Source organism: Grus americana, chromosome 11 (assembly GCF_028858705.1).
Source record: "Grus americana isolate bGruAme1 chromosome 11, bGruAme1.mat, whole genome shotgun sequence".
Taxonomy (NCBI): Eukaryota; Metazoa; Chordata; class Aves; order Gruiformes; family Gruidae; genus Grus; species Grus americana.
This window is the reverse complement of record NC_072862.1, coordinates 17,178,175-17,204,672: the sequence shown is the minus strand read 5'-3', so window position 1 is coordinate 17,204,672 and position 26,498 is coordinate 17,178,175. Positions and strand designations below refer to the sequence as shown.

Genomic DNA, 26,498 nt, shown 5'->3' with positions numbered 1-26,498 from the left:
AGATATGGCCGTATTCAAACAGGTCACCTTCAGGGGTCTTGCTCCACAAACCTGCAACTTGAAGCCTGCTTTTCTCACTCCTGAAGCTGTGGAAGCACACGTAGTATTTTGTCATACTGAAGACCAAGCCCTTGAAGAAGAGAACAGCTTCACAGCAAGGCAGCTGTGTCCCTCCCAAATCACTCCTCCCCATCACACATGCAGGACTTTAGTCTCTGCTGCTGGAGCATCAACTCAAGAGCTTTTGTTCCAGTTCATCCCTCCCATTCTACAGTTTTCTTTTAGACAACGGCTGTCCAGCTGTGCCACCACTGCTGCAGAGCATGACAGGAGCTGCCTGGTGAGCAGGAGATTTTGAGAACACCTTTCCTGGGCAGCATCAGCACCGAGAACAGTCAGGCCCCACCATTCCCCACCTGCACTCTTGGACCTGAAGCCTGGGGTCAGCCACTTCCCAGCTGAACACTGCCATTTCCACTCCAGCCCTTTGCCTTGCACCACCTCCACCGTCGGAAATCACCACCCCAACACGGACTTCACCTGCAGCCCAAGGCAGACAGTGGCAGAAATGAAGAAACAGCAAGTGGAGCAGCTTGTCACAGCCTTGCTTTGCAAAGCTTCTCCACGTTAAGTGCCCTCTTCCCCTATGACCTCAAAAGCAGAACCCAAACACCGTCTTGATCTCGCTGCATTGACCAAGTTTGAAACTGCTTTGGGGAAGGGTTTCTTAAACTCTGCCACCACCACAGGTGGACACAAGATGGGATGAAACACCACAGAGGCAAAGCTGCAAACCCAAAGCCTGTCCTCCCTCTCCCAGAGTCTCTCCAAGGATCTGCGATTAAGCCAGATGAAATTTTAAACCAAGCCACCACCAATGGCACATGCTCCAGCTCTTGGAGTAAGTGGGATCAGCCTTTGTAGCACTCCTCACCGGACATTTGCAGAAAAATCATCGTGCCACACAGAGCACCACCGTATCCTCAGCTTGAGCGGCATCCGGAAGGCGGCAGTGAGTTATTAGCTGCATGGAAGATGCCTGCAGGGAGCAGAAACAGCAGAGGAGAACCGAGGTGACAGGTTTTTGGCACTGGGTCATGGCGCTGATTCAGCCTGTTTTGTGACAACAAAACAGTGGGTTTCCAGCTGCATTGCATTATCAGGGAGGAAGGGCTGGAGTGAGTATAAAGGAATCTAAGGGCAGCCACTGGGGAAAGACTTCCTTGCAGATGGCAAATTCATGGCCTCACGTAGTGGTCACCTGGCCTGCCTCAGCTGCAGCTAAGCAGACAATGAGTTACCCTCTGCCAAAACACCCCACTGGTCCACAATGCTCATCCTCCACCAGAAACCAACCCACAGCACCCTCTCCCAACATGCTGACATAAGCACATACCAATCTTTGCTCAGGAGTGATACCAGTTAACTTCAAACTCTACCTGAAGCCCTAGGCAATGGCCATCGCTGGTGCTGAATAGCTCAGCACACATCCCCCAGCACCGCTGGCTGCTATGCTAGAGGAGAGGGAGCAAATAAAGGATGCTGGAGACCCATGCCATGGAAGCAAGCCCACCTCTCTCTTCCCTGACACCCTGTGTTCAAATTTCTAATGAGCTCTTCATCCACAGAACCTGTACCTCAACAGAGGAAGTCATTTATATGCATCTCCCCTGGGGAGGAGAACAGGGGATTGAAAAGGGATGTTTGCCTGCAACAGCAGTTCTGTTGCAAAGCTGGAAATAGATCCCAGCTTTCCCAGAGACACACATAAAGCTTCCTACAGCAGGCTAAATCCAGGTTAAATATGCAGATGAACATCAGTAAGAAAAAAATCTTCTTTCCCATCATGTTTCCTTCCCAAAACTACAGCTGATCAGGTCATACCATTTGGGCAGCACCTGGAGACCAACCATTTCTAAAAGCAAGAGAAGAAACACAGCCCCGCTCTCACGTCACGAGTGACAAACCTTTGCAAAACGATTCACTTCCCTCCCCTCCTACTCGCTCATGTTTCAAAAAACATTTCGTTCAAAAGCAGCTCTTTAAAGTTGTTATATAACAAGCGATTTGTACCACGAGGCCAGCTAGTTTTAGCCCAGCTACTTAGATCATAGTTGGATTTTATTTTCTAGTTAGCTGGCGGACTCATGTCCAGTGACGACCCTACGGGCAGAGGATGCTCCTGGCTCTCTCACTTCCTGGCCAGAAGAGTCAATACCAGAGCACTGGTGTTTTTGCCTATTCAGTTATGAGCTCAGCTGTGGTATCCGTCCAATTCCAGCTCCCAGACAGGAAGGAAAGTGGGCAGTGCTTGAAGATTCTTACTTTTTCACAGATCACGGTTATGTTTAACATGCTCCATGCTCATAGCAGCCAAAAAGCCATTTGCAGCAGCACTGGGCTCCCCAGGGGCCAATCTCAGCACAAAGAACTGCTGCTAAAAGTTTAGTGAGGTCATACGTCTGGCAAATGTAACGGCAACAAATTAAACTACTTTTTTAAGAACTTGGCTTCAAGCATGCCTTGGCAATCCAAAACAAAATCCTTAACTCTTCGTAGCCTCCCTGTGCACAGAGCTCACCGCAAGCGGTTTTCAAGGTCGGGTATATCCTCACATGGCGTAGAGGCGATGTCAGCCCAAGTACAATGCGCTCCTTGCTCGGCTGTTCCACTGCTCCCCAAGTCAACAGCTTCACAAATCAGTCACTGCAGATGTTCCCAAGCAAAAAAAAAAAAAAAAGATTGTGAGTGTAAAAGGAAAAGTGAATTTAACTTACTCCAGAGGCTACTCCCTCCTCAGCACTCAAAATCCATGGTGCTTAAGTGGATAGAGTTAAGCACGGAGCCTAGGGACAAGAGAGGCAATAGCATTTGGGCTCCTCAGATGTGTTTTTGAGGTTATTGCTCAATGTTTAAGCACAGTGATTATAATTTAAATCTTGTATTTCCCACACCTTGTCTACCTCTCAATCAATAGCCACCCTTTAGAAGTGCCGGCACATTTTAAGTCCTGATATCCTACTCCAGGTAGGAGGTATTGATCAAATGAGTGCTTTTAAGACGTTGAGTCCAGAAAAGCAGCTTTCTGTACATCCCACTGGCTTGCCCTTCAGCACCTGCACATCTCATCTGTTTTAGAAGCACAGTTAAATCTTTCAAATGGCGTCACTCAGAACATCTGAAATGAAAAAAGTATCTATAACAAATGTGCCCAAGTCATTTGTATTGCCCTTCTCTCTAAAATACTATATACAAATTGCTTCTGTGGTCTCTAAGACATTAGAAACTACACATTAAAAGGAAACAAAGGCTATTTTTAAAGCAAAACCACCCCAAATTGATGAATACTGGAATAGCTTAAGTTTTCTCCCCCTCCACACCCCCACTCCAAAGGCCAGTCCATAACAGTGAGGATCAAGTTAATAAATTAGGCTCTAGCAACTCATTCTTGTCATCGCTTCAGCAGCAGCAGATCAGGGCAGGAACAGCCTTCTCCTAGCAGCAAATTAGCCACAAGTACCTTTGAGTCCCCTCCTCCCCACCCACCCGCATCACAACATAAGCTCATTTCAATGAAAATGATGTCAGTCTCTCAGCAGAAAGCCACTGAAAGCTTACAGCAAGAGCACAGAAGAATATTGCTGAATTGATTCCATTAGCGTAATCTAAGAGAAAATAATGATTTATGAGACTTGGAGCTTAGAAACAGAAAACAAACAGTCTGTGGCAGAGCAAAGAGAAACTCAGATTTATAATCAACCCAATAAACATGGAAACAAGAAAGCTCTCAGCCTCCTGCAAATGAAAGTGAAATATTGTGATAATACCAATGAGTGGTTCTCAGGCATGTACAAAGTACCAGGAGGAAAGGAGACCAGAAGCTTCCTGATGAGGCAGAGGAAGGTGAACAGCTTCACTCAGATGAGATGAGGAATATTAACACAATCAAGATGCTGTAGCAGCAGCAGACACAGGTGCAAAAAAATCCCCAAAAATAAAAACACATGGGCTGGCTTTAAGATCTGCTAAGCCTCACATGAAATAAAGATGCCAGCAAGTCCTTGGGCAAGCATCCAGAATGCCCACAGCACATGTGGAGATGGTGGAAACTGTGCGAGGTTTGCAGGCAGTGGCAGCAGGAGGGACCACCAAGGGCAGGGATTGAGGCAGCCTCCCTGTTTGAAGACATCAGGCAGCGGTGAGGAGGGTTTCATTAACCCAGAGGTGCTCAAGTTCCCGCTGCTCATTTCTCCAGGAATCCGGGTAATAGTTTATTGCAAGAAAGGAGACCTCCGGTGTGTGAGCAGAAGAGGTGTTGGAGAACAGGATCTCCCAGAAGTCCAAATTCTTGTGCAGCTACATATTAAACACCTGCTAAAACCCTGAAAAATTCAGGAGGAGGAATGAGGGGAGCAGGGTAAGAGCATAGGTGTGAGTGATGAGCTATTCAACTGTGAAAACATCTGCAAAATGACTGAAAATTAAAGGCAGTCCAGTGCAAGAAGAGGGAAGTTCCACGATGGAGCAAGTGTTCTGCTGTTTGGTTCCCTTTCCTCTCCCTCTACCCTGCCTTTAATTTAAAAAGCAGATTAAGACAAAGCAAAATCCCCTTGCAATCCACCCTGCACCTGACCCACCGGGGCCTCTCTTCAAGCCTCAAGCAACTGTTTTTCACATGGCGCAGAAGTGAGCAAGTTAATTCCCACCATTGGATTTAATCACCTCTGCACAAATACCATCCCAGGGTCTGAACTGCTCTTTGTCAGATTCGCCAGGCAAGACAGACCCTTCTCCAGGTGGCAGCTGTGCAGGGAGCTCACGTGCTCGCTGTGGTCTGAGAACAGAGGTTCACTGCCCAAAATATCCTGGGAGTTCTTTGCTTGTCACCTAGAGCTAGCACACACCTCAACAACAAGCCTAATACAGCGCCTTTGCCAGACATTTGGCAACTCCAAGATGCTTTAACATTTTAAAATTAACCCAGCAGCACCAAAGGTGGGGGAGATGCAACCTTCCTAGTTAGTACTCAGACCACACACTGGCTGCTCTCTCTCTGGAAAACAAACACAGGAGATCAGAGTCATTATCCACAGTTATGAATAAAATATTCCTTTTATTTTAGTAAAGTAACAAAGCTTATTTACAGATACAATAACTGTACATTCCAATTGAAAAATAGATTGCGCTCAAAATCATTAAAGCAAGTCACACGCAGTCTGTTAGGAACACAAACAACTTCAAACCTCCCAATGCCTCCAGCTCCCATCTTCTCTCAGGAAATCAGCTCGTTTTGTTCTGAATGATTTTCTGCTGATTCTCAAGGCATTCCTTCAGCTTGTCTTCAGTGAGCGTCAGCCTCTGCTCCAGGATGGAAACAGTCTGCAAAACAAAATGAAAGCTGCTCAGAAAGACAAGCTACATACTCTCCTCTCAGTGAGCAACAAAATGCTAAATTCACAGGAGGTTTTTTTTGAGGTATTTCAGGGCTGTAGCTCCAACATCAGCGTTTTAGCAGGGCTCAGCCCCACACAACTTCAGAGAGAAGCAACAGAGGATGGTGGGGATGGAGCTCTCCTGCAGACACAGCGCCAAGCACCCGTTTTAGTACTCTGTGCTTTCAAATTGGACTCTGCATCTCCTTTCACAGGCAGGTTCTGTCCTTCCATGTGCATAAGCCACCAGACACTGGAGAGCTCATCAGAAACTCTTCTGCTGATGACACACAGAGGTTTTGAGTAGTTCTGCGCAGTTTTGGCTGTGATTTTGCCTCTTTGCTTCCAACTCTTTCCTCCCTTCCCTGAACATCATCAGTTTGCTGCAATTAAAACATGCAAAACTTGCTGGACAAGCACAATGTCAAGCAAGAAATCCCTCCCAGCGTACAGCAATGCAACAGGCAACGGAGGGGAATTGAAACCCAAAGTGGCAATATCTACCTCAACATAATGCCTAAATACTTTTGTGTAATCCAGTTAGCCCACAAAGGATTGTTATATCTTTGTCCTCAAGCTGAAGTCATCATGTACAGGATGCACAGGAAGAACCTTTTAACCATGTGGCAATAAAAGCCTCTGCTGAAAACCTTTTATTGATCACTCCGAGGTAATCAAGGGACCTAGCTATGCAAAGCCGCTTTCAGCTTCCAAAGACACCGGAATGGCTGGTAATAGGCAGTCATGATTTAATGCTTTAATATCCATAAACTTATCAGCAACAATCAATAGCTTCACATTTTGAGAATTTTTACTGCATAAATAACATCCTCTGTTAAAAACAAAGGATGTTCAGAACCTTGGACTTTAATAAAGTAATTCAAATAAACTTGGACAACCGCTGTTTGTATAGAAGTTATACATAGAAAGCCTTTTAATAGCACATTTCATAAGCACATCCAAGTGCCTGACAAAAGAAAGCAGGTCTCGTTATCCCTGTTTTCCAGCTGGGGAAACTAAAGCACAAAGAGAGGAAATAGCTTGGCTAAGGCCATTTGAGTGACTAGGAAAAGTCTCCCGTAAAATGATTTGGGGAACAAGACAAGGGGTGTGGTAGAAAAAAGACATTGTAAAAACACCACCAAGCACTATGGCAAAGCCATCTTGCAAGACTATCAGCACAATCAGAAAGGACTGTGCATCATGGCATTTGCCATAACACACCCTTTTTTCCCTCTCCCCAAACGTAGTTCAAAACTTACTGCTACTACACATGCACCGCTGACCTGCGACAAGGTAGAGAGAACTCCTGCTGCCTAATGCAGCATTGCTGCAACTGTAGAAAGCTTCACCTGAAAGAAAAAAACCCCGCATTGCTTAAATATTCCCCTGGGCTACAGCACTAGCTTCATTTAAGTTTTTTCCTCTTCTATTGCCAGCCCTCTGAGGCACAAGGACTGCAGTACACAGAGAACCAGAAAGAAGTTGTGGAGCCAGCAGGTAACATCCCAGGCGCCCCAGGGCCAGCAGCAGCCCTCACATCTATTCAAAGGAGAGAGGATTTCATCTTTTTTGTATCCAGCCTTGCTATTGCCTAGCAGCTGTCTTACAGAGGTCAGGAGTAAAGCTGCTCAGGGCAGAACACAGCAGGCTGAACATCTACCAGGGATTTACAGCAAAGATCTTCCCCTGCAAGCAACGAGACAGAGAATGAAAAGCACTAGGGATCCTGGCTTTTCCATTTAAAAGAGAACTAGTAACTCAAGACTTGGTTAAAAAAAAAAAGGGAGGAGGAAGGGTGTGAAACGTTGCATCAAATTTCCTTCAGAAAGATCATCTACTAAATTAATGCCCTGGTCACACTACCCCACTAGAAGCAAAGCCCCTGATTACTTGTGGTTCCTGCATCCCGTGATTTACTGCCACCACGATCCTGCCGATAGGAGTTAAGTGCCATTACGTGCACCGTGAGGCTCAGCACAAATAAAGCAGATTTCAGAAAGTGTTCAATTTGTGAAAAAGCTGTAAGGAAAATGTTTATTGGAATGGAAATTGCATGTAAGTATAAGCAGAAAGCTTGTAGCAAGTATTTTTTGGAAACTGAAAGTGGAAAAGTAGCAGTCAGAAATGAAATCCAGGAAGTCCAAAGTAGGAACTGGTGACTACAGTCTATTTAGACTTGAATATATGATGCCTGAAATACACAGGGCACCTGACATCTTAGGAAGGTATGGGAAAGCACAAATACTGCTATTGCTGCCTATATTGTAACTTACACGTAGAATAAAAGTTCCTTTATAAGCAGCTGACAGTTTTACAATATTTCCATGTTGCTATTTATAAAGCACGTCCTTGTTGGTAGGCAAATTAAACTGCACATATTCAACTGCTGCAAGTTTTTGCTATTGCTTTTCAGAAGATAATGAACCAACAATTAAGCTAAAGAAGAAAATACCATTAGCCAGATTGAGTGAGGCTTTGCTGGAGCCAGGTTCACACTTGAGCTCTTTCTCTGTGGCAAGATCCCGGCTTCTGTTATGTCAGGAGCACAGTACATGTCTCCATTACACACCAGGGAGTTAAAAGCTGGATAATTTATTAAAGTCTTGGCTCAAATTGGCAGAGGAATAACAGCTAAGGTTTAAACAAGAAGATCAACCTATTTATTTTTTTAAGAAGTATTTCTGACATTACAGTAATACAGTGAGCATTACTACGGACACCAGAGCAGAATATGGAATTTTTCATACAAAAGAAAAAACTTACTGAAATCACTTTTACCAACACTTCCTGCAACATTTGTCTTCATCTTCACAGACTCGGCCTACAAAAAAACCCCAGCTCTTTTATTTGGAAACATTAATGAGAAACTACATAGGAAAAAAAGTTGCCTCTTGTTTAAGTTCTGAAGAATATTCAGGACACCTGAACTGAAGCACCCAGCACTCACACTTGCTTACATGATGACAAGCCTCCTATGCTAATCCTCCATGTTATTTTTACTCCCTCAACCTAAATAGTGATTTGTGATGCTGTTCCAGGATGCTTCCATCAGTATTGTTTCCTTAGTCCATGTTAAGCATTTCCCTGTCCGATTAAGTAGCAGAGACAGTTTAAGAACCACTAGCCTCGGGGTTGAGGCTTTTGCAGCAGCCCGGGGCAGGGGGCAATCAGTCCTGCCTCTTCTGAGGGCTACAGATAAGGGGAACCAGGTGCTAATTGAATGCCAACAGAAACCAGTTCTACAGCTGCCAAAGGAAACCTGAAAAGCAGAGTCCAGAGCAAGCAAGCAGAGGCAGTCAGCAGCCCTCTCCTGCAGCGGTGGGAGTCCCTGCCAGGAGAAAGACACCTACCTAGACACACGCTGCTTATTAACTAAATCAGTACTTAACCTGGAGCTGGGGGCAAAGCAGGCAAGAGCGCAGGAGCAGTGGAGTAAGGTTAGGCTCACCCACTAAGGGCGGACTGCTCTGCAAGCAAAAAGGGGCAGCTCCTCCCCTGCAAGCAGCACACGGGTTTTTCGGGTTGCCACTCACACCAGCTTTGAGTTCGCACACATAATAGCACAGGGGACGTAACACTGCTCCGGTTGATCACCAGTAATTATGGGACCCCAAAAAAATCATGTATTGATATAACAGTTACTCAGATTAGGTAACAACAGCTTGGCTGAGCCTACAAGGTATACACGATCCTGCACACCGACCACAAAGTAGATCTGCTCTTGGCTGCGTGCAGAGTATTACACTTGCACTTTTATTCTTCATTTAATAACATAATTCATCATTCCATAACAAAATCCCTCTCTCCATTGATCTCAAAGAAGGTAGAAGTAGTTTCCTAGCTTTACTTAACTAAAAAGATTCTTAAAAGTTCGCTTCGCCAGTTTTTCTAAGCATATGCTAAAAGAGATTTTGCAGGACACTAACATATCAAATACCCCCCAAAAAAACCCCATTACTTCTACCCCTGCAGATTTTTCTTTTTCTGACATGTTAATTTATGAAGACAGCATTTTCTTTTCAATATATATGAAAAAACACACCTGCAAAAGAACACGCAACAAAAGCACAAGTTTCTAAGTTTCCGTGCACTCAGTTTCCCCACTACATTGTGCTGGTACATGGAGAGACTTAGGGATGCCTTTCCATGAAGACTACAGATGGCCCATGGATTTGCAGAATGAAACTTGTCAAGTTTGACCTGGAGTTGCAGGCTTAAGAACTCTGCCCTCTGTAACAAGCAATGCCAAGGCTGGTTTGTTTTCAAAGAGCTAGGTGCCCTGCTATAACTTATGGTTTCCCCTAAAAATGGTCATTTCAAAGCCAGTTTCAGTCCCAAACATGGCCAAGAAGTACAGCAAGGAAACTGCACCATAAACATGCTGCCTCAGCATCCAAGGGTCCCTCCTTGGCAAGTGCCATGAGTGGGTTCAGAGGTACCTATACACCTCTAGGGCACAAACTCGTGACACCTGGACCATGGACTGCTGCACAGCATCAAGGAGACCCGTTGGCACTATACTGGGAAGCAAAAATCAGCCTTGCAAAGAGTACAGTTGCCAACCTTCCAATGCACCAGTTAAACTGAGCAATATTAACAAGAGCGCCCAGCTATTGTATGCTGATCACTAAAATGGCACCTCCACACTCGCTAAATGCTGCCTGGAACATCGCCGCATAGAACTGTGTGTATAGACATCAGCAAGTTTCCAGCTAAATTAAGCTTGGGAGCCCTTTCCCTAAACTAATCCAATGAGTGAAATGAAGTATCACAGGAAGGGTTTGCATCAGGGTAGCCCAACCTACCTTTTACAGAAAAAATAATTACCTCCTTCCACCAATAATTGTTTAAAATACCAAACTTCAGCTGCAAGATGAAAAGGCTCATGAGAGAATTTGTGCAGCAAAAGTCACTCTGAGGTTCAAGCATGAACCTGCTTGGTGAGAAGCAGCCTTTCCTCCCATCATACTAAGTTCTGCCCTGACTTGCTGTCAGCCTCCCTCCGATCTCATCATCTGTATTTAGTGAAACTCAGAGCAGACCCCTGCTATTAGTAAGCATGCTTTAAGAAAGCTAGGCTGCCCTCCTCATGTGCAAGTTGTATCTTAACACAGTTTTGAGATTGGACCAGAATCAGCTACCGACGTTCAGTATGCTCTGAAGCATTTTCAGCAAAATCTGGCTGTTTAGACTGAGGCAGTTAAGCATCATGTCTGGGAGTATACAAGGTATGAAGCCTTCACAGTTATTAACACTTTATGTAGCAAACAAATGCACACAAGGCTCTTTGCATGCCAGGACTAGCCTTACTCTAGCGGTCAAAGCCTTAATCTCAGAGATCAAATACACAATTAAGGCTTTTTTTTTAATGTGAAATTATTTCTAAAGAAATGATAGCTCCTCATCTGCTCAGACTAAAACAAGATCTGCCGAGTTCCGTAGCTCCTCAACATCTCAATTGCTTTGAATGCAAACTCTAAGATGAATTCTCACAAAGCCTATTTGCACAGAATATTTCACACCAGGCTGATTTACAGATAACATATTGATTATTTCAGAATTAAGATAGTTCATGTAGTGCTTTAGTCTTCCCCTCAATCTTTCTTTAATGCAACTTCATGAAATTTCCTGGGTTTACTCTGTAACATGCTTCAAATTCCACAAACTCTTACATTTGTTACTCAAAATGCTTTGCTCCAGTGTGGCTAGACAGGAACATACTGGTCAGTGCTGCTGTCAAGCTCTGGGTTATGAAGTCCCACAAGCCCCCTCAACACAGGTTTTGCACATTCATCCAGTATCACTGTTGTGTCATGTGGATTAGGAAAATGTGACTATGCCTGCAGACATGCAAATGCTAGCACATCCTCATCAGGATCCCTGCTCAAGAAGCTGTGTGGCTAAACCACCTTAATATCTGTTCTCCAGCACAGGGTGCAAGAGCTCATAGTCCCACCAGCTCTTCAGCCAGCCAGATGTGTGCTACTCACAATACTTGAAAAGTAAAGAATTTTTTATATTTAGCAGCCCAAAGCACTACAAGGAAATTGGTAGTTATAAAATTCAAAACCAGTATTGCTCAGCTATCCCTTCTTCATCATTACTGTGAGGGTGGTGAGGCACTGGCACAGGTTGCCCAGAGAAGTTGTGGAGGCCCCATCCCTGGAAGCGTTCAAGGCCAGGTTGGATGAGGCTTTGGGCAACCTGGTCTGGTGGAAGGTGTCCCTGCCCATGGCAGGGGGGTTGGAACTAGATGGGCTTTGAGGTCCCTTCCAACCAGATGATTCTATGATTAACAGCTGCCATCTCTCCTTCCACCTCCTAATACATTCCACTTTCCTTGGATCACACTTAACCAACCCTTTAACTAAATTATAGGAGCAGCTTTGGTCTACTGGACAAGTCTACTCATACAGTAGACTCAGCATGGTGACAAGTTATCACTCAGTGCTCATTGTGCTTTTTACAGTAGGAAAACCATACAAGAGTAGCTGAAAATTCTAGTATTGTCCACTTTGCCAGATCATGCAGCATGTATCACAGTGACCAAAGAGACCTTGGAGGACAAAAAAGTAATCTCCTTTGTATTAAATCAATTCTAGCCATGAAGATAAGCCACAGGCTCTGCCAGTTTCCTCCGTGCAGCGTGGGGACAGAAGGCACACAAGCTATCTGTAACCAAGTCTTTCCATCTACAGAACTCATACTAAAAATGTTTCATCACACATTGCTGGTGCTTCAGTCTTGACAGCTGATCAGCCAAAGCTAAACTGATAGCACTTGCATCAGATCCTGCAAGTTTCTGGAAGGGAATGGCTGCACACTTCTGCACAGGTATGGAGAGCCTCCCCTGGTGCAGAGCTTCCAGACCTCTGGGGTTAGAGTACAAGGAGTCAGGAGACTTCACGTTTCCACACACAGTATGAAAACACAGCAAGTTATGAGGAGCTACAACAAAATATCCAACCATGTACCACGATAGCAACTGCATAATATAGAGTTTAGCGACCCCAAAAGACTACAGGTCTCCCCCAACCACAAGGTCTTCAAAGACCTTCCATAGCCTTCCCCTGCCACACAACCTACCTCTTGAAAGAATGCAAATCACTCAGCTAAATTAATCCAGCTGCTGGTACCCAACAGCTGAATAACAATTTATATTAATCCTCAAGGTCTGCTAGTGAAAACAAATTGTGGGAGGTGTTTAGTATTCCTCCCCACTGAAGGATAATGGAAGGTGAAGGTCCAGTGGACCTCCAGGGAGATGATCAACACTTGAGAAGCCAGCCTTTGGGCAGTGCCCTGCTAATACAGCAATATCCCTAGGAGTGCATTTAATTTAGTCTTAGAAAGAAAAAGATCCATTTGCATCTAGACACAGAGATTTTGTAACAAGCATATTTTGGAAGTGAATTTCAGGAAAAAGTAGCTCCGATGACACCATACAGAGGACTGGCAACAATCAGGGTACTTCATTTGCTTTCTTTGAGTGAAAGATCAAAGCTGCTGCATCTCCAAGAGATAGTTCTGACTCATGAGAAATAGCCTCTATGTCCTTTAAATTAAGATTTAAAAGCCAAACTCATCTGATATTTCACAGATTTTTCAGCTGGGAACTTTTTTTATTAGTGTTTTGAATTTCAAACTATTTCTTTTGGAATAAAGACTGCTTGCAGTTTTCCACCTATGTGTTGGGTCCACCTGTAGCCAGTGGGTGTTCAGGTGTTGAGAGCAACATAGAAACAGAGACATTTGTGCAAGGTAGAGGTAGCAGCACTTATGACCAAAAGAAAAAAAAACATCTTTCTGCTTGACTTTTAAAAACTTGAAGTTTTACTAAACCAGTTGTTTAATCTACATTCAATACCTCTCACAAGAGAGGAGCCATTCATTCTTCATCAACACAGGCTTTGGAGACCTCATCTCAAAAAAAAAAAAAGGAGTAACAAATTTGATTTTACTTGTTTTCATTATAAGCACTGCATAGACAAACATTTTCCAATTAAAAAGCAACCCGCTTGTCCAAGTCTTTTTTTATGCTAAAGAATTTCATTTCAAAAATTCTCCTCTCTCCCTCTGCTATCTTTTCTGGAGCAAAATAATCCTTTAATCTCACATGAGCTAGATTGTCCTTCAGTTCAGGCTTGAATTATTTTATGGATTTAGCAAGTCTTCTCCATTTCACTGTGGTGTTTTCTCCCAGCTTCAATGCAAGATTAGTTTGGGGAAGTATATAAAGCTGTTTCCTGTGGGTGGATTATTGCAGCTATTTATGAATTTTTATGCTAACCTGATTCTGAACTCTTCATTTGGAGCAGACATCCTCCTTCCCACGTAAAACCAGCAGCTTTTCCCTCAATGCCCACTGCCCACCAGTGCTACAGATTAACAGAGTGAACATGGCAGCTGCAGGTATTTGGAGTGAGGGAAAGAGTATACAAACTCTTAGATGATCATTGCAAATGCAAGTTTTCCACTGCAGCCAAGATGGTTGTTCACAGATGATAATCTTTCAGAAGTGCAGTTCCACTGCAAGTGCGGAAAATTCATTCCTTTGCTAGATTTGAACTGCCTGCTTTCCTACAAAGGGCAACGGGGTCTCTTAAAGTAATCCAAAAACTACTGGAAACAACTGGTTTATGTCTGGTTCTCAACTTCACTCCATCAAGGCAGCAGAATTATTAAGTATGTGCTACTCTTCTGAAAAAGGCAGTCAAACATTCACATGCAAATAAAGAAGTTAAGTTACGGCCAAAGACAAACCATGTTTAGAAAAAGATATGAAGACCCTGTCAGGTCACATTAGACTACTTTCTTGCAAGTAAAACAAAAGATATCCCGGCAGAGTTCTGGTGAGGAGGAAGGGAGGAATGTTCCATTGAATCAAAGACCAGTTTAAAGAAAGTTGCCAAAACCTTAATGAATAAAATCACAGCACAAAGTCACCAACATAAAAATGAAGCTTTGTAAATCTGAGGGGACCATATCTACTCACTATAGTAGTCGCTGCTAGATGTGGTATACAACAGCCACTAGTTTCTTCTGATCCATCTTTCTCTAATGAGAACTGAGATGCCTAACTGAAGGAGCAAGTCTGCTCAAGTGTATCCTGCTGCACGGAGCACACCACCTCTACAGCCTCAGTGCTTCTACTTGCGATTGGCATCTAGCAGGAAGAGAACTCTTAACAGAACGAAAACAATCCTGCTATCTCCAAGTACATGACACCTCACTTCATCTGGAAGTCTACTGTCAACAGAGGGAAGGTACTGATAATTGGCAAGCAGACGACAATGCAGCTTCAAGCGTACAGCTCAGAACAAAGCTGTGCATTGGCAAGAGGTGACAGCCTTCAGCTGATGTCTTATATTACCTCTTTCAGCAGAAATTCAAAGTTTTTTCTCTCCTTCCCACTTTTGCATGATACTAAGTTTGACATGATAAACTTTGAAATGATAGCTAAGAAAAAATATTAGGAAAATAAATTAATTTTATATTTGCATAAGTTCAAGTAGTTTATCACAAGTAAGCTTCCCCCCGGTAGGTTACATTATGTTAACACAGTGTTGGAAACTACGATGAGCACAAAGAGCACAGGAACTCAAGGTACCACGTTAGAAATATAACCAAGCTCCCACAGAGCTAACAATTATAAATTCCTGGAAAACCTATGGATGGCTATGTCAATAGAGGGTTTCTGGAAATATCACAGGGACTCTATCCTTTCTCTTTAACTGCATGGCCCTGCCTATACCATTAGTGTTCTCTTTAAACAAGCACCACTTAGGAATTATGAACTGATGATTTATAACAGAGCACCAGGAAATTATTGGTACATCCTCAGCCCTTCTTCAAGGGGGGAAAAATACTGCCGCATATTATGTATTATTTATGAAAGATTTTTGTTCCATTTTTGAAGTAGCTCCTTTCACAAAAAGGAGCCTGCAAGTCCAAAGCTGCCATATAAAACACACAATGTTGTTCTGAATCTGCTAGGCACAAGGAGCAGCGCCCAGTTGTGCTTTGGCAGAAACAGCTAGGAAAGACAACCAACCCACCACCACCTGTTTCCATTCACTCTGGTCTCTGCAAGCAGTCGGGACACCTTGGCTCTTCCCAGTCAACAGGTGATTGCAGGAAAGAGGGGTAACAGTGGCTCTGCCAGAGCTGCCTTCCCTTCTGTTACAGGCCATTGGCACTGGGAAAACCAAAAGTTGATCTATGCAAGCAGATGCCCTCCAGAGTTACCTTCCACAGCTCTGCCTTGCTACCTGCCTGCATCCTTCCTCTTGGAAGAACCTCCTCCCTTACTCTAGGAATGAGGACTTCTTCCATTCTCATTTGCCTAAGTTTGTTTGGTTTTGTGTTTTTTTCACCACTAAAGATCAAAACCGTGGCATGAAAATGAATAATTATGAAACCATTTCAACAGTGTGTCAGGCCCATCTACTTGTACAGATGCATTAAAATGATGTTAATACAAAATACAACATCAAAGATTAGAACCAATGGGAAATTAAATACTTCAAGGATGGCAAAAAAGCTACAAAAAAGGTAAAAGGTTGCTGAATACAGAGTTATTCAAGGCAGCTTTTTGGGGTTTTTACTATAATTTCAGGCCTATTTCCAATTTTATCCTCTAACCTACTAATTTATTCCTCCCCCACTGATCTCAGTTTCTCTTTCTGCTAGGTTTAAAACAACATTTGGAAATTTCTTCGGTTACACAATATCTTCGAGAGAGATGTCTGCATTGCTTATATCTAGTTTAAATCCCACACATACTGTTTACTGCAATATTTGCCTCCTCTAAACACCTATGAAGTTGAAAAGGAGCCATTACATGTCCATCATCAGAAGTGTGGATCTGATTTATGTAATGAAAGATAAAGATCACATTCCAAGCTTACTAGGGAGACATAAAACCAGTAACAAAGTATTTTGTGTGTATGCTGGGTTGCATTTCACTCACAAGCATGAGGGCCCTACGTCATACAAGATTTTTTTCCCCCCTCTCCAGTGTCCAGCGTTTTAGACATCACAGGAAAGAGTGCTTTCTTGCATTTCTGCCAAACTTAAATAGCTTTTGGTTTTCGCCCTACACTATTTAAAGCTGTTGGTAGTCCTGGAATGCTTTTTATCCCTAAATTAGCCCTACTTCAATCCCCTGATGAGCCCTTCAACCCAACATCTTACACTTTTTGACAAGTGCTTCTTCTCAAGAGCAGAGAACAAACTCGGACTAGTAATCAGTATGTTCAATGCCAAGTGTTAAAGACCTGCTTGTTCTTCCCCAGAAACACTCAAAACTCACAGAAAAACCCTCCCACACAGATATTTTTCAATCCTACAACCATACTCTCATCCACAGGAGATCACCCATGTTTACTATCCCATGCTTTCTCCCTGCTGCTCACATACCTCAAAAAATACACAATGAAATTCAGCCCCAGGCAATGATCGGAAGTGATATTTCTTAACAGGAGAACTGAGCAGCTATTCAGTTAAACAAAAAACCCCCAGCTCTATCCCCTAATTCTTATTGAATAAGCGCACACTGTGATGATCACCATTAATGGCTGGTACTGTTCAAATATTGCTTAGTGACTCTGAGGAAGAACTGTATGTTAATGCTTTAGCAAGGGATTAGTTGTTTGCTAGCTGTGGGTGAGAAGCATGCTTCAGAGATGAGGCACAGAAAGGCCCAGACTTGTTGATGGGAGGAGAATACTGCAGAAATTGGACTGTGTAGGTGAATGTTGGGTGGGGGAAAGGAGTGGGATCTGAACAGAGTTTACCTATAGACTGCAGTATATAATGGGGGAGGGAAGAGAGACATAGATTATTCACCAAAGCAGAGTCCTACTACCAACCACTCCTTTAGGCATCACCTTAGATAAACCTTGGCTAATAGCTCAGGGTACCAGAGCTGGCTCAAGTAACACTCTGCTACACCACAGCATAAAGGAATGAGGGGAAGAGCAGGGCCTAAGCTGGAAGTCAGTGCAAAGGAACTGACAGAGATAAGATGACTAACAGATGAATACAGATTTATCAAAAAGCTACTGAAAAGCAGAGGGGTTTTGAACTAGCCACACTTTATTATTCTATGAAACTATTGCAGAATATTCTCAATTCTTCCAGTCAGAGGTACCTTTTTCATTACAAAATTAAAGAGCAAGCCATACCTGAGTCAGAACATCCAGCTGTGCCATAATATGCTCCAAGGTATTTGCAAGACTGGCCTCCTCCTCTTGCTGCTCATGGTTCCTACCAGAATCTCGAGTTTTTGTTTTCTTAAGATGAACACCACAATCCATTTCTGATTGCTAGAAAAATAAACAGACATAATGTGCTATTGCAATGCAAACAACTGGAGAAGGATTTCTGTTTCATGGAGGGTAAACAGTAAAGAACAGTTTGTGTTGGGACAGTCTATGCTATTAAAAATGGGCACAGGAGAAGAGGAATTGTTTGTTCTTGCTACAGCTGGAAAAGGAAAAGTTGCTGCAGACTTGTCTGCTTTCCCCAGGTGGAGAGGTTTTTTGTTGTCTTCTTGGAGGGGGTGCATGTGCATGTTTATCCAAGGTTTGCTTTTCCTGATGAAGGTTTAAAAAACAATCTTGAAGCAAACCTGCAAGGTTCAAGTTTTATATGTGCAAAGACCTCTGGCATGCTCATGTGGTGCACAGACTCTACAGGTAAACGAAGACTTACTGGAGCCATATGGAAGTACTACATCCAAATTACAAGAATTAAGCAAGCTACCCTGAGAGGAGTTCAATTATTTCACTATTTCAGTGCAGTAAAAGCCTCTGTCCGTGTTTGGAAGTTGTAAGAAGGTAAGGATGTAGTACTGTAGTTAAGTTCAGCAAAAGCAAGATGTTCCAATATGCATTAAAACAGACAGTTTTGATTTAGTCATTTTAATATTGTTTATATCTTGAACTGGTTTTCTCTCCTCAATGAGGTTAAGAACAAGTTTACTTTGAAGTTTTAATTTCAACTGGTTTAGTTATGCAAGCTTAAATATTTCATTCAGAATAAATTAAGTTTCAAAAGCACAAACAGATCTCTACTAGAGAACTTTTATTTCTTTCTCTTTCAAAATGGTATCTTTCTTCTAGAACAAACACTATTTGCATTATTTATCTGCATTACCACCAGTAGAAGTTTAGAGAAGTCTAACTAAAGGTAGCCAACTGATTAAGCAATTGCAGACTTAAGTTTCTCAATTTATACTAACAGACAAGATTTGAATCTAAAACCAAGATCACAGCACTGAAAACTTAGTTCTCCATGGCCCGGTGCCTGGTGCAGCTCCATCCCATGCACTTATTACTCACATAAATGACTGAAGCTTGCAAATCAGCAAAGCAGCAAGGAATTCTTACAGATTGAAAAACAGTCTCTAAGTTCTCTCACGTGTACTTTTTCTAAGCAAGAAATGAAGAGTTGCTTCCATCTCTTCTCTCACATGCACTACTACGCGTGCGTTTCTCATCAACGCTGTATTAACCTGCTCATCTCTATATTTGATGCCAGGTGTATCAGGATGTGCAACTAAGCTGCAACAAGACCTTATATCAGCTCATGTAACTTTAAACCCAAAACTGTTTAGTCTTATGAAGATAAATATGTTTAAACACCACTTGTGCTGCTAGGAGTCACTGATTTAAGCCACAGAAAGGCTCCCAAGGCTGAGGTCGAGCCCAACAATTATGCAAAATAAGCAATAAACACTGCAAAGAACAGAAACATGACTACATAGGGAAGCTGGGAGGGGTGGCACACAGGGGAAAGAAAAGAAAGGAGGCCACAGCAATAGTGGGCTTTGACAGGAGAACGGCTTGCTGCTGCCCACTAACTGCTAGTAAGGACAGACCATTCCTCCAGACCCTGCCAACCAAACTATCCTCACAGCCAAGCATTGCGAGGCCAGTTTTGCATAAGGAGCAGGAAAGGAAGGGAGAAGTTTCAAGGCTACGTATAACATCCGATCCACAGGCATCACTGTGCTACATCACAGGCTTGGGACGCAGCTGGGTATCAGGTGGTACCAGCCACACCACACCAGCCTCCACTAATTTGCTTCCTCCCACTTGCTTAGATAATTTGGATTATCTACAGACCTTTGGCCAACACAGCCCACACTACAGGTCACACTGCACAGCCTCGGCACAGGAGCCACACACAAACTACTCCTGTGCTGCAGGTAGCTCAAGAGCCACATGTTGCTCACCAATGCATTGATATAATCAACTAACATACTACAAAGATGAGATAAAGCCAGCCTTACAAAGCTGCTACTTGCCATTTGAATTTAAAAGTAAAAACAAAAAAACAAAACTCTGCTTTTCAGTAGGTAATTAGCATTAAAAAACATGTTTTCTTGTTATTTTAAGGCTGACTATCCTATTTTGATGATGTAACTTTAGGACAGTCAATCATTGCACAGCAGAAATCTGAGTGAGCTAACACTGTATACAACCTGCACTTAAAAACCTCAAATGATGATAAGCTATCCACTTCAAAACCCATTAGAACAAGCTGACTCACAGAAGCAGAAAAATGACTGTACCAACATATGCCATAAAGATAGAGGGAGAAAATATGTCAGACAGCTTCTCATAAAAAGCTGCTAGGTTGAACTCAGAGTTGATACTCTCTTTGCTACAGTCCACAAAGTTTAAGAGTCTGGCATATTTGCAAGGGCAATACTGCATAGATGTTCCCACACCTGATGCTTTAGAGATTGTATGGTCCCTCATTATGTCAAGTTGAAGCCAAGGCAGCAGCAGCCGTTTGTCACAGATGCCACATTCTGCTGATCAGCTCCCAGGCTATGTACCACCTCCATGAAAAGCCAAGCAAGCCACCTCCACAAAGCCCATGCCGGCTCCTGAAGGCACTCTGAACAGTGGCAACATTCCCAAGAACAGAAGTATACCTACATTTAAAAATAAAAGCATGACAATATGGCACACTGTCCCATTTCAGACACCACAGCTGTCTGAAAGGCTCCTTACAGCCCATCAAGAAGATAACCTGTAGCTAGTGCCTTCAGCAATGAAGTTCAGCTATCTAAACTAGGGACACATCCAGCCAGCAAATAAAAATTATGTCAATGTGTCATGGTGTTTCACTTCTAAAAGAGAGGCTTTCAACCAACCAAGGTCTTTGACTATTCAGTTCTAGGAACAAGCACATCCTACCTTGCCTACCCTGCCACAGCAGGTGCAAGAACCAAGTATCCAACACCCACACCTACAGACAGCGCTTTGAATCGCTGCCCACAAACAGTCAGGCAGAGAAGCTGAAGTCAGTTTGCTCTAGCTTCTTACTCATCCCACACGCTCCAACAGCATCAAGCTGCGATCCGAAGCCTGAGACCCATCCAAGTAGGTTTCTCAGAGGGGCCCTACATACAGCATTCAACAAGGGTTAAGCCTGGATTTGCTCAACACAGGCATGTCCAGCACAAGGTGCAGCTCACTGAAAGTTCCCACAAAACACTGCAAGCTGTAAACACAGCCCACAACGCACAGAACAGCAGAAGGACAAAAGCAAAGGGTAGGCTGATGGCTAACTCAGCCAACATGGATATGCATACTGCTGCATCTCAAAGGCACAGCACTTTCCTTCACGCAGGTTAAAGCACAGCATTTGCATCCATCTGGATGAGATTCACTAATTTCAACTCACTTTTTTTTTTGAGGAGGCTGAGGAGCCTGAATAGGAATATTTGTATTGACACTACCCAAAGCATGTCCCTCTGCTACCAGCTAACAGAAGTCTTCTGAACAGAGGGGAAAAGTGATAGATGGCCTTCCTACCATGGCATCAAGGAGAAAAACGGGGGGGAGGGTTTAATCCAAAGTCATGTGGGTTTTTTGGGTGATGGTTTTTTGTGGGTTTTTTTGATTGGTTGTTGTTTGTTTTGGGTGTGGTTTGTTGTGGGGGTTTTGTTTGGGTTTTTTTGTTTTTGGTGTTGTGGTTTTTTTTTTTTTTTGTTACAGTCAAGGAAAGCTTTGCCTGCTACGGAAACACAACTAGAACTTCACAGGGCAGATGCTGGGACATTTTACAAGTATCCTAAATCCAAATGGAGAGCTAGAATTTTATTTCACATTAATTTTAGAAAGCTGCCAGACATTTAATGACCTCAAACACACTCTTCATTAAAGAAATTGCAAAGAGTGCAATGCGCAGAGGGACAGGTTGTCTGCCATAGGCACCCACCTGCACTTGTCATAGTTAGAGTACAGCAGTGACACCAGTTCAAGATGGGTTATAAAGGCAGTAAGGCCACCACTACTCCTTAGTACAGCTTCCAAATTTGTCAGTGGTGAACATCATTGTGGGGTCCTTCAGGGAAGCTTTGCCTTTTACCTTTTAAAAAGAGGGAAATGTTTGGAAACTTTCTCTTAACAGCCAGATTACAAGTTGTACTTAGCACCACCTTAATGGCCAGGACATTTGAAAGGAAATGTGCATCTAAGTGAGGGAGAACTGAATTGCCCCCAGATTGAAACCTTTTCAAGTTTTGTAAGAGAAGATTAAGTCATCCCTGCCACTGTCCATAAGAATGAACAAGAAAGCCCTCACAGACCAAACTACAGCTACCTTTCTCCTAACAGCAATCTATATCACATGGTGAGCCACCAACAAGTGATTTAAATTCTAACAGATTTTAAAAAGCATTGCAAAAACATAGAAAAAGCCCTGAAATACGCACTGTCTTTGTGACAGTCTCAGTACTGATGAGCATCATGATTACAGAGACACACCTGTGCTCCCATCTGACTCACCTGCAAGGTAAAGTGCCAGCTGAATTCTGGGGACAGGCACCAGAAACAATGGCACTGCTGCAGAGGTTGAATTTATTTCAGTCACAGTTCAAGTGCACAATTTACTCAGCACAACCGAACAAATGTATTTGCCAGTATCTTATTACAACATCTGCTTATTAAGCACTGGAAGTATAGCAAGAAGCAGCTGAGCATTAAAGGAAGAATAGACAAGTAGTTCCAGAATACAATACAGCTCTCAGTGACAAAGGGAAAACAGAAGTGATTTATTTATAGCAACCACTTAAAGACAGCACAGTGCAACTACTTGGGGGAAGGGGAAAATTAATCAGCCTTCATTCCAGAGGTCTCTTACTGAGCCTCTTACAAAAATTCTTCTGGCTAAACAGCGTTCTGGCCAGCTATTACAGTGCTGATCGGGGTGGGGGGCAAGTATTAACTACACATGTACATCCCTGGTAAAACTGCAAGGAACAATTTAAAAAATGCCATTTTGCTTTCTAAATGGTGATGTTTAGAAGACATTGACAGGATAACTGCCTACCTGAATTTTTTACCTACGTAATAAGAGGTAGGATTCTTATAATTCAATCTAGAGGAAATATTTATTTTCCCTTCTCTTCAACCCTCTCCACTGGAAGGGAGGAACTGAGTTCTGTGAGGGAGGTAGGTTCAGCTCTACCTTTAGGTCCCTTTAAATCAATTTCCACAGTGTATCTACTGGTTTTGGTTTTTCTGTCTGTTAAAGAGAAAATGACATTAACAAGAATTAATTTTCAAGCACCTAGAAAAATGGCATTCCCTTTAAGCAACACATACATCCAATGCATTCAATACAATGTATTAAAATTCATTAAGTGCAATTAAATTCACTATCTTAGCTGATAAAATTCCCCTAGAAACAGAGGAGCAGAAAACTCCCAAAGGTGGTGTACACTGTTTATTCAGACTCCAACTCTACTAATCCAAACGAGAAAGAAATACCATTAAAAGTCTTCTATTTCAAGGACTCATTTTCACCACAGGTAAAGTGGTATTTTAAATGTGTTCTCAGAGAGCAACAGTGACATCCAGTGGAAGCATATTAGCTGCAAGGTAAGCTCCACAGGAAGGTCAGATGGAGTACACCATGCTAGACTGGAGGACTCATTAAGAACTGTGAGGTAACCTCATTTCTCCCTGCTACGTACAAACTATCATTGACTGAATACAGCTCCACAAGCACAAGCTCATTTCTCTAGACTGGAAAAACATCCCCTCTTCAAAGCAGCACTGAAGTTTCTGGAGCAATCACATTCTTCAAGACTTGCATTACTCCACATCTACTGTCCAGACCACTACAGGGTAACAACTAGAGTATAAGTTTAATTAGTTTTGTGAAACAATTTATAGGACCATTCATCCCTGCTCACCTCTTATTTCAGGATTCAAGTTGTGATAACAAAAGGGGATTTGAAAGGGAGGAGGAGAAAAAGAGAAGGCAGGTGAAAAGAACATTGCTTCCCTTTTATTTTTGTTTGCATTTCTGCTTCACACCAAAAGGTAAGTTGGGTTAGATAAGCAAGAGGCCAAAAATAATTCAGACAAAACCCTGCTCCCTATTGGCGCTACTAAAAATACCAAGTTAAAACATTCAAACTTAGCACCTCTACAGTAATGGTCAGGTTTTGCCATAGACCAATAAATATTAAGTCTGTGATAACTCTAAGAAGTAGAGTTAACAGGTACATTTCAGACTCCTTTAAATCCCAAGGAACTCTTGTGCCAAAGCCTAAGTGAACCACTGGCAGAGGCCAGCGGATGGAGTAAGGTTTGTATAATTTAAGTGAAGCAGCATCGTACCATCCAGCTTAGCTGACCAAGCTGCCAAGAAGGAAAGAAACAGGGGTAACAAATAGTGGCCAGCTGCAGTACCCCAACATGCATGAAACCAGCCTATCCATACATAGAAGACTGCACTTAGACTGAAATTTGCATTTGCTTACAGAAATGCTAGGATCCCGTCTCTGCAAGTGATGTTGTTTGGCAGTCTCTGGCCAAGAGCAGGTCCTCACCCTGCTCCTGCCTGCCAGATGGGAAAAGCTGTTCCCCTCCCATGTTTCAGTGACCTCACTCTTTGGTTCACTGTGTGTTGGTTCACTTAACCTACCTCCATAGTCTGTAAGTGCCACTTTTAAACCTAGACAGACATCAGTATCGTGGTTTTCAAGGTTACTTCAGGTAACAAGCATTTACGTGGACTGCTAAAAGCATCCAAGCTACATGCTGTCCATGCTTTTCAGTTGGTTTATACTGAGCACCACTGTATATACCACGGCATCAACCGGTTGCGTGCCAGCTGAGATCAGGTTCATGGGTTTTTGTGCTATATGATCTTCATTTTTTTGTATAAAAAGTTGAAAGTATGTAGATCCCCACACTGATTTCCAGGGAGGAGTGTATATGGTACTGGAAGGAATAGAAGTCACAGGTCCTGATAAGCTCTGGCAAAGGGGATTGCCACAACGCAAAACCAGTAAGGAATACACCTCTACCAAAGCTAGAGTTTCCAAATGACAGCAATTGATGCAATACTACATTGTCAGACTCATTTGCCTCCTCCTAATGAAGTACGTATATGCTATATAACATACCTATCATGCACATGCCTATGTAAGTTACTTATGTATAAATAATGCATGTTACATATGTAAATATATATTTGTCTGCATAACATGCCCATTGTTATTACTCTTGCTTTAAGTTTGGATCTTAGCAGAAAAGTCTGAGATCTTAAAAACTTTTAAAGCTTGAGCCATCCTCATCCATCTCAAAGCTGACACAAAATAGCAGCTTGGAAAAAAATATAAATCTTGCCTCTGCCTCTTCTCTTTGAATTATGAGTCAAGCAGTAAAACAAGCCACATACAACAGCAACCTAAGTGGGTGAATTTACATTAATTAGCCTGAGATGTTGAACTTAAAAGGCAATTTTTATTCTGACCAATGACGACTTGTCAGGACTTGCCTTATTATTCCAGAGCCTTAAAGAACAAATCTATTCGCTGTAAGATGACAGAAGTTAAAAGCCGATTCTCTTATTTCTGCAAAAAAAATCTTGTCAAACCAGGACACAAGGGAAAACAGCTGTAGCAGTGTGGCTGCTCCCATCCACTAATGGGCAAAGCTGTTGCAGGTTGTTGGAGTCACTTGGAAAGCCAAGCTGAGGGCGCCTACGCTCTCCCTTTTCCCCTCAAGTTCCTCATCAAGACAAGACTTGAAAACTGATAAACAGGCTGCAACAATGTGTAAAAACGTTAATGCACAAAATCAGAGAAGACATAAGTATTCATTTGTTTGTCATGCACACCCTTCTCTCCTTACATTGACCAGACCAAGAGAAAAGCAAACCCAAAAGTTGCACGGGAAAGAGCAACAACATAGGGGCAAAACCCATTAGCTTGTGAAGAATTCAGTTTCACACAACAACAACAGCTGAGAGTATTAGAGGGCTAGCCATTAACAGAGGCTTCTTGGACATCTTCCAGAAAGAAGCTCCACTGTTAACTGATTGTGAGGTAGACACTCATTTAGTGGAGTGAGAGAAAATTCTTTGTTTTGCTCTGATGCAGCCTCACAGTCAAAAATTAAGATGCAGAAAATCAGTGAGATCCAGTGAGGCCCCACAAAGAGCACAGTCAACTGATACAGCTATCCAATTCTGCCCAGATAAACTCGGGGTTCCTGATACAAAGAAACCTGGCACTGTTGCTAGACTTTATTCTCCAATGAATTAGAGCCAGACTCTAGAGCTCAGTTGGATCCATCCTTTTCAGCGATGAAACAGAGGTTACTCCCTCAGGGGCTACCCACAATACAGGTAATGCAACACTGATGCCTTCCTTCCTGCCTGATGTTCTGGGCTGGAACCAGGTTATCTGTATCAGGATGAAGGAGTTCAGGTAGGCCTGTAAACACACAGCATAAGACCAAGTTTCCATCTCTTTTGTTAAGAAGAACATGTGCTTATAAATGAGTGGGCAGTGTGCTCCTTCTGGCCCATGTTAGCCATAGTTCCCACTAACCATACTACCACAATGGGAAGCATTATTATTTTCCCAGAGTCTGAGGATGCTGAACCAGGCAGGAAAAGATCAAGCAAGCATTTTCAACTAGCTAGGCTTGCTCACCATGACAGCTCCCTTGGTCAACTCAGTGTCTGGAGTCCAGCCCGCTCTAAATCTCGTTTCCAGCATGATTAGTGGAAGACACC

The 26,498-nt window shown here is 42.9% G+C and overlaps 1 protein-coding gene across 7 annotated transcripts in view; it reads right to left on the bottom strand.

The window, feature by feature from the left end:
• Positions 1-5,096: 5,096 nt before the first annotated feature.
• The window catches only part of POC1A (POC1 centriolar protein A), a 58,008-nt gene continuing 36,606 nt past the window's right edge, over positions 5,097-26,498 (bottom strand). The window contains exons 10-12 of one of the 7 annotated variants that reach the window (XM_054837923.1): positions 17,624-17,764; positions 8,199-8,256; positions 5,097-5,379 (exon numbers count right to left, since the gene is read on the bottom strand). In XM_054837923.1, the coding sequence (XP_054693898.1) occupies positions 5,342-5,379; positions 8,199-8,256; positions 17,624-17,764 (237 nt within the window). In that variant the 3' untranslated portion in view covers positions 5,097-5,341. The other 6 variants (XM_054837925.1, XM_054837928.1, XM_054837926.1 and 3 more) reach the window with 6 other exon arrangements.